General features: G+C 44.8%; 1 protein-coding gene across 1 annotated transcript; it reads right to left on the bottom strand.

Annotated features, from left to right (window-relative positions):
• Positions 1-7,447: 7,447 nt before the first annotated feature.
• On the bottom strand, positions 7,448-8,396 carry LOC138359827 (trichohyalin-like). Its single transcript, XM_069319534.1, has 2 exons — positions 8,336-8,396; positions 7,448-8,187 (listed from the first exon to the last, which is right to left on the bottom strand). Exons 1-2 carry the CDS (start codon positions 8,394-8,396, stop codon positions 7,448-7,450), a joined length of 801 nt encoding a protein of 266 aa, XP_069175635.1.
• Between the last annotated feature and the right edge of the window lie 1,000 nt (positions 8,397-9,396).

Here is a 9,396-nt window from a genome sequence, read left to right as displayed (position 1 = left end):
CATGAAACATGTACGATACTTGTCAAAATGTGTAAAAAATGAAATGTTTAACATAGAAGGTGTTTGGTCGCGAAAACGAGGGAGAAGTGAAGGAACAGAGATGGGGAGGTAGAGGAGAGATGGGGGGATGGAGGGAGTAGATATGAGTAGCTACTCATATCTACTCATGATATATGAGTAGCTACTCATATCTACTCATGATATATGAGTAGCTACTCATATCTACTCATGATATATGAGTAGCTACTCATATCTACTCATAATATATGAGTATCTAAGGTGAGTTATGCTTGTCTCCTTTTGTGATGCAGGGTCTCTTGTCTGTCTTCAAGACTGTAACTAGTCTAGCATACCCCTGTAACCATCTGGTCAATCATACCCCTGTAACCATCTAGTCAATCATACTCCTGTAACCATCTGGTCAATCATACCCCTGTAACCAATATGGTCATTCATACCCCTGTAGGCTGTCAGAGGATTCAAAATGGCCACCGTACAAGCCATGTCAATAATTCTATCTCCTGGACAACTTTCCATATTAGCTGTTTAGGTTCTGACGAAATTCGCAATTTAAACAGACGAACTAGCACGTGTGTCCTCATGAATCGGGGCATGTGGGCAATTCAATTAGCGGAATGCCTCGTGGGTGTCTGGGAGGTACTGGAAGTCGGGAGAGGCACTGGGCACTTTAAGAGGCACTGGGGCTTTAGGCGAGGTATTGGGCCATTTGGAGAGGCATTGGGTGTTTGGGGGGAGGTACTAGGTGTTTGGGGGGTGGTACTAGGTGTTTGGGGGAGGTACTGGGTGTTGGGGGAGGTATTGGGTGTTTGGTGGAGGTACTGGGTGTTTGGTGGAGGTATTGGGTGTTTGGGGGAGGTACTGGGTGTTTGGGGGAGGTACTGGGTGTTTGGGGGAGGTACTGGGTGTTTGGGGGAGGTACTGGGTGTTTGGGGGAGGTATTGGGTGTTTGGTGGAGGTACTGGGTGTTTGGGGGGAGGTATTGGGTGTTTGGTGGAGGTACTGGGTGTTTGGTGGAGGTATTGGGTGTTTGGGGGAGGTACTGGGTGTTTGGTGGAGGTACTGGGTGTTTGGGGGAGGTATTGGGTGTTTGGTGGAGGTACTGGGTGTTTGGTGGAGGTACTGGGTGTTTGGGGGAGGTACTGGGTGTTTGGGGGGAGGTACTAGGTGTTTGGGGGGAGGTACTAGGTGTTTGGGGGGTGGTACTGGGTGTTTGGTGGAGGTACTGGGTGTTTGGTGGAGGTACTGGGTGTTTGGTGGAGGTACTGGGTGTTTGGGGGAGGTACTGGGTGTTGGGGGAGGTATTGGGTGTTTGGTGGAGGTACTGGGTGTTTGGTGGAGGTACTGGGCGTTTGGGGGAGGTACTGCATGTTTGGGGGGAGGTACTGCATGTTTGGGGGGAGGTACTGGGTGTTTGGGGGAGGTACTGGGTGTTTGGTGGAGGTACTGGGTGTTTGGTGGAGGTACTGGGTGTTTGGGGGAGGTACTGGGTGTTTGGGGGAGGTACTGCATGTTTGGGGGGAGGTACTGCATGTTTGGGGGGAGGTACTGGGTGTTTGGGGGAGGTACTGGGTGTTTGGGGGAGGTACTGCATGTTTGGGGGGAGGTACTGCATGTTTGGGGGGAGGTACTGGGTGTTTGGGGGAGGTACTGGGTGTTGGGGGAGGTACTGGGTGTTTGGGGGGAGGTACTGGGAGTTTGGGGGGGTACTGGGTGTTGTGGAGGCAATGGGAGTTTATAAATAAAAGCGCATGATCTCCATTTGTGGTGTTTAAAACATGTACTGGTCCAATCCGTCCTCTTAAAAATAACGTCGCTTTTCGGTCGTGTACGCGCTAAGCCCAAAAATAGACGTAATTTGAAATGAAATCGGCTCATGAAAGTGACGTACTGTCCCGTTTTCTGTTTTGAGTCATCTAGCTTACTCCAACAGCCATCGGTGTAACAACCCTTCAGCCTCCATCCTGATCCTTCCCATCCCCCCCTCCCTTTGCCCGTCCCCACCGCTGGCGCCGGGGCGACAAGTGACACGCAACACCCCCCATAAAATCGGCTCCACCTCCTCTGCCAATTATACGCGCGTAAAGCCTCCATTACAAAACGGTTAAATTATAACAGAGGTCGGCCGGGCCGCGCGAACCTCCGCGGGTCCTTATACCTCGCGAATTTCAATTTCCCGCCAAACTGTGCGCGGGATTCGAAGCCGGCGGACCGTTCGATTGGACCGTTTTCGGCCGTTTGCTACCTGTGAGATGTAATCGTCCTGGTTGTAAATCGGAGCGTTGGACGGAGAACAAGACGGGAAAGCGGTCTTACCGTCCGGGCAGCCGAGGGAGGAGTATCGCCTACAGTGCCCTCTGAGAGAATTGATTCCCTGATAATAACCAAACATGGAATCCTGCCCCTTCGTCATGATTACCATCTGGTCATGCCCCAACCGGCAACTCGACTCCAAATTAAATGACATTTTACGGTTTTTATGTCCAGTGTGTTTTTTATTTTCGGTCGGTATGAAACGTAATTATTTTTGTTTGCCTTAGGCGGTAATTACAAGAAGGAATTCAACTTTTAATGTGAAGGTATTGCTGGAAGTTAAATTTTTTTTAGCTGTTTACACATGGCGTTCTGTTGACGCCGAACGGCATGTTATTGGAACGGTCAGCGGGTACGGACGCTGTTCGGACGTTGATGGTCGCCTCTCTGGAAGGCGCGGGGGGGGGGGGGGGGGGGGGGGGGGAAGGGTGTGTGTGTGTGTGTGTGTGTGTGTGTGTGTGTGTGGTTTGTATGAATGTGTATGTGTGGTGTGTATGAATGTGTGTGTGTATGTGTGTGTGTGTGTGTGTATGTATGTATGTATGTATGTATGTATATATATATATATATATATATATATATATATATATATATATATATATATATATATATATATATATATGCTATAAGAGAAAAAATTATTTATATATACATGTATATAACATATGAAAAACTCAATGTGTAAAGTTAAATAACTAAACACACACATGAATATATATAGAGCTTATATCCATCAATATCTTGCTCACTCATCTAGCCAGTTATCCATCTCGGAAAGGAGTCGAAAACTGGATTATTATCTTTTAACACCTGTAGCAACTCGACCGTTAAGAAACTCGATTATTCAAATTTCACCACAATAAATACATTTCACAATTCTATTTACAATAAATTACAAGATTTGCATTTTCCATGTTATTCAGAATGTTCAGTGAGAAATTTAGTAATATTTTTTAATTAATTCTTGAAAGTTTGGATCTATGTGCTTTGTCTCTAAATTTAACTAAATAATTAGAAATTGGTAATTGTCTTTGATCAAAGTCATCGAGAAAAATGTTATATCGTATAGCTATGTAGAACACAAAAATAAACAAAGAATTTAGAAAAGGTGTTGTTCAGGATGGAAATCTCTCTTCAGTCTATAGATTTGCTCACGTTAACGAAAGATTAATATGAGTATATTAATCAAGATTAATATGAGTAATATACTCATATTAATCTTTCTTGCTCTTGCTCTACAGCAAAAGCAAGTCAGCTTTACAACCAATCTTGTCAACACAAATCAGATTTACACGTTATAAAGTCAAATTCTCAATGTTGAAACTGAACGGCTCGATTGGAGAAGTCAAGTTGAAAATTGTAGAGTTAAATTTCTGAAATAAACTTCTTCATCCATGCTACCAATTGATGAAGTTTGATCCTTTCAAAGAGTGTTTCCCTCAGTTTACGCAAGATAACTTGACAGAACTTATGCTTGTCTCTCTCGAAGACTGTCTCAATGAGTTTACAGTAACTCGACAGATCTCTGAAGAGTTTAGGCGCTCTCACGACTGAGATTTTCTAAGAAGCCTTGAGCAGAGTGCATTCAAATAACCAAACACAGCTATGACCCTTTTTTACAGTTTTGATTTCAAAGAATTTGCTCGATATTGTGTTCTTGCAACGGGAAATTTTTGAGTTTAAGGAAACAAACTGCTTCCGATACTTTGCACGGTACAATCATTGAGCATTTGCGTATTATGCTAAGCCATCGAAATCATGTTCATTCAGAGATTGAACAGTATTTCGAACATGATTGAACATGATAACAGAACTACTGTTATTATCAGGGTATTTTGCAATTTTAATTAATGTGTTCTTCAAGACAAAATGTCGTTTCCCACTATTTGTGAACAAAGACTTTTCTGGAACAAAATACAGTAGAATGAAATTATTATATATGAACAAATATATTATATATATATATACCCCCAATTTCCCCATTATGGATGGTGTACCATCCGCTGGCATTAAAACCAATTTTCTAAACTCCATACCAAACTTCTTTGCAACCTCCAGAAAGTTGTCAATCAAATCAATAATATTGACCTTTCAGTCCAGAAACAGGCAGCCTATGCACTCTAATAAAAAAAAAACTTATAGAACGGTGCTACCAATAACAGTCGATTCAATCACCCCAAAAACGAAAACAACTTTTCAGTCGATGATTGAATTGGCTTTTATGTTTTTTTTCAGACAAATTCTACCTTTTTCAGACAGTTGTTACTTGATACTGTTGGACGTTTTGCGCTTCTCTGCACAAGGTTAGTTTTCCCCATAAGTTGATAGCTCAGCAGGGAAATTTTAATTGCTGAGCTGGGGGCCAGATTCACGAACCAGTTACGCAGGCACTTACGAACCTGTACATCTTTTCACAATCTTTGGCGGCTTTGTTTACAATTATTAAACAGTTAATGAGCTCCGAAGCACCAGGAGGCTGTTTATAACAATATCAACAGTTGATTGGCAAGTTTTCATGTTTGTAAACTGTTTAATGAATGTAACCAAAGTCGTCAAAGATTGAGAAAAGTTATACACGTGACGCGACGCGATAGAGGAACGACGCTTGGCCGAGTGCCGTCATGGAGTGAACACGCTCGATGATCCATAAATATCCACACAATATGTTCCTCCCCCCCTTTCACTTACACACACACACACACACACACACACACACACACACACACACACACACACACACACACACACGATCACCACTTCCAAAATTCTCAGAGGAATTGACATGGTGGACAAAGACATTCTCTTTAGCACGGGTGGAACACGAACAAGGGAACACAGGTGGAAACTTAGTACCCAAATGAGCCACAGAGACGTTAGAAAGAATTTTTTCAGTGTCAGAGTAGTTAACAAATAGAATAAATTAGGCAGTGATGTGGTGGAGGCTGACTCCATACACAGTTTCAAATGTAGATATGACAGAGCCCAGTAGGCTCAAGAATCTGTACACCAGTTCATTGACAGTTGAGAGACGGGACCAAAGAGCCAAAGCTCAAACCCTGCAAGCACAACTAGGTGAGTACACTCACATACATCCACATTCCCAAACGTATTCGCAAGAATATAAAATTTGTCTACGATTCGCTGTTGAAACATTGATAACATTAATATATATAAGACCAATATGAACATTTTCAGTGACCAAGCAACTCGATACACTTCAATCTCCTGTTTACTTTGAGCTGAACCTTCACGTCAATTCTGTATTGATGAACTGGAGTCATTTTTATAACTCATCGTCCAGGTGTGGGCTGTATGTTCGTGCAGGTGTGGGCTGTGTGTTCGTGCAGGTGTGGGCTGTGTGTTCGTCCAGATGTGGGCTGTGTTCGTGCAGGTGTGGGCTGTGTTCGTCCAGATGTGGGCTGTGTTCGTGCAGGTGTGGGCTGTGTGTTCATCCAGGTGTGGGTTGTGTGTTCGTGCTGGTGTGGGCTGTGTGTTCGTCCAGGTGTGGGCTGTGTGTTCGTGCAGGTGTGGGCTGTGTGTTCGTCCAGGTGTGGGCTGTGTGTGTCCAGGTGTGGGCTGTGCGTTCGTCCAGGTGTGGGCTGTGTGTTCGTGCAGGTGTGGGTTGTGTGTTCGTGCAGGTGTGGGCTGTGTGTTCGTTCAGGTGTGGGCTGTGTTCGTGCAGGTGTGGACTGTGTGTTCGTGCAGGTGTGGGCTGTGTGTTCGTGCAGGTGTGTGTTTTAGTTTCCTCTAAAGCAATACGATCCATTCTTCTCTGTCCACATTAATCTACCGTCGCCAGTGCCACTTTCACTACTGTATTTCCACACTTTCACTATTGTATTTCCACACTTTCACTATTGTATTTCCACACTTTCACTATTGTATTTCCACACTTTCACTACTGTATTTCCACACTTTTACTACTGTATTTCCACACTTTCACTACTCTATTTCCACACTTTCACTACTGCATTTCCACACTTTCACTACTGCATTTCCACACTTTCACTACTGCATTTCCACACTTTCACTACTGCATTTCCACACTTTCACTACTGCATTTCCACACTTTCACTATTGTATTTCCACACTTTCACTACTGCATTTCCACACTTTCACTACTGCATTTCCACACTTTCACTACTGCATTTCCACACTTTCACTACTGCATTTCCACACTTTCACTACTGCATTTCCACACTTTCACTACTACATTTCCACACCTTCACTACTGTATTTCCACACTTTCACTACTGTATTTACTTCTGTCGCTGCTTCCCCTCACCCCCCCCTATAACGTGACGCGCATGCGTATACGCAAACGATCATTCCCAGGCGTTAATGAGGGTTCCTGTTTAATTAACACGGTGTTGTCCCTCATGTTATTTTCACCCATGATGACATTATTAAGTTGCTGTGTGATTGATCTGATTTGCGTTTTGTAATTGGTTATCATGTGTGGTTTATATATATATATATATATATATATATATATATATATATATATATATATATATATATATATATATATATATATATATATATATATATATATATATATCACCAATCCAAGCACACGTTAAGGTTACAAGAAGCGTTTTGAGGAAGGGGAAGGGAATTATCAAGGGAGAGCGCCAAGCCATTACGACTATATAGCACTGGGAAGGGGTCAGGATAAGGATTTGGGATGGGACGGCTAAAAAGGAATGGTGCCCAACTACTTGGACGGTCGGGGATTGAACGCCGACCTGCATGAAGCGAGACCGTCGCTCTACCGTCCGCCCCAAGTGGTTGGGCATTATAAACACTACTTTGAGGAACGAGTACAATTCCTTTCATGTAATACTTCAAATAATATTAAAATGCTTGAAATATTATACTATCAAATTAATATTTTTAATAATACGTTCAAAGCCATGGTTATAATAATACTTTGTATGTAATACTCCATAATACTAACTGTAATTATGTAGAAATAAAACTAGGTAAAAATTGCCCAATATAGTACTACGAATATTGAATACTTGTAAACAAAAAAATGGTACTCGTAGCAATACTTGTGTCATTCTTGTACAAAACTTGTGTAATAATTCTTATTGTTGACATCAGCGCAGTGTCACATGTCGCCACCTATTTTGTCGGTCAGCGTTGGTGAATATTCTCCCACGAGTTGGCGGGAGTCGTAGCGTTCTTCCACGAGTTGGCGGGAGTCGAAGCGTTCTTCCACGAGTTGGCGGGAGTCGTAGCGTTCTTCCACGAGTTGGCGGGAGTCGTAGCGTTCTTCCACGAGTTGGCGGGAGTCGCAGCGTTCTTCCACGAGTTGGCGGGAGTCGCAGCGTTCTTCCACGAGTTGGCGGGAGTCGTAGCGTTCTTCCACGAGTTGGCGGGAGTCGCAGCGTTCTTCCACGAGTTGGCGGGAGTCGCAGCGTTCTTCCACGAGTTGGCGGGAGTCGCAGCGTTCTTCCACGAGTTGGCGGGAGTCGCAGCGTTCTTCCACGAGTTGGCGGGAGTCGTAGCGTTCTTCCACGAGTTGGCGGGAGTCGCAGCGTTCTTCCACGAGTTGGCGGGAGTCGCAGCGTTCTTCCACGAGTTGGCGGGAGTCGCAGCGTTCTTCCACGAGTTGGCGGGAGTCGCAGCGTTCTTCCACGAGTTGGCGGGAGTCGAAGCGTTCTTCCACGAGTTGGCGGGAGTCGTAGCGTTCTTCCACGAGTTGGCGGTAGTCGTCGCGTTCTTCCACGAGTTGGCGGGAGTCGTAGCGTTCTTCCACGAGTTGGCGGTAGTCGTCGCGTTCTTCCACGAGTTTGCGGGAGTCGTAGCGTTCTTCCACGAGTTGGCGGTAGTCGTCGCGTTCTTCCACTCAGCCTTAATTCCTCCCAGCAGAGCAAGTAATTATCTGGGTCTTCCAAGGCTTCACCACTCCTTGGTGTCTTTTTGACAGAAATTAAAATTCAGGGAGCAGGGTGACGCGGCCCCATTCCCTCTAATGGAAGTGGTCTCCTCTCACCACCTTCATGCTCCCGGCGCCCTCTCCTCAGCGGACTGCGTATATGCTGACGCTGCCTCATCTCCGCCCTGGGACTGCGTATATGCTGAGACCCCCTACCCCTGCAGCGTGACGCAGGGGGTCTGTCTCACAATGCTGTCTCGCCAACAGCATTGAGCGTTTGTCTTTAAGGGCGTGTTTACTCTCCTCTCTCCTCAGCCCTCCTCCTCAACCCTCGAGGGGTGACACTTTTCTGAATTCAGATATTCAGAGCACCTCCTTGGAGCCTCTTAGATCTCGCGGAGAAGATATGGAAGGAGAAGGAATTGAAGTCAAGGAATATGAAATGTTATCTACCGAAGTCTACTGACTTTTTTCTCTACAGTTCCTGAAGGCTACGTGAATGTTCTTCAGCTTTTCACACGCCGCTGATTTTAAATTGTTAATGTTTCTACGATAGGCTTGAGGTTTATATCTGCTTTTAAGATCGCTTATACTTTTAGCCTCCTCATCATGAGTGCGTGTGTGTATTCACCTAGTTGTATTCACCTAATTGTGCTTGCGGGGGTTGAGCTTTGCTCTTTCTGCCCGCTTCTCAACTGTCAATCAATCAACTGTTATTATTTTTTCACACACACACACACACACACACACACACACACACACACACACACACACACACACACACACACACAGGGGGCCTCGTAGGGGCCTCGTAGCCTGGTGGATAGCGCGCAGGACTCGTAATTCTGTGGCGCGGGTTCGATTCCCGCACGAGGCAGAAACAAATGGGCAAAGTTTCTTTCACCCTAAGTGCCCCTGTTACCTAGCAGTAAATAGGTACCTGGGAGTTAGTCAGCTGTCACGGGCTGCTTCCTGGTGTGTGTGTGTGTGTGTGTGTGTGGTGTGGGGAAAAAAAAAAAAAAAGTAGTTAGTAAACAGTTGATTGACAGTTGAGAGACGGGCCGAAAGAGCAAAGCTCAACTCCCGCAAAAACACAACTAGTAAACACACACACACACACACACAACTAGGTGAGTACACACTTTCAATTCAACACACCAAAGAAGCAGTCCGTAACA

The sequence above is a fragment of the Procambarus clarkii genome, chromosome 93 (genome assembly GCF_040958095.1).
Source record: "Procambarus clarkii isolate CNS0578487 chromosome 93, FALCON_Pclarkii_2.0, whole genome shotgun sequence".
Lineage (NCBI taxonomy): Eukaryota > Metazoa > Arthropoda > Malacostraca > Decapoda > Cambaridae > Procambarus > Procambarus clarkii.
Note: the sequence above shows the minus strand (reverse complement) of the source record. Positions and strands in the feature narration are given on the sequence as shown.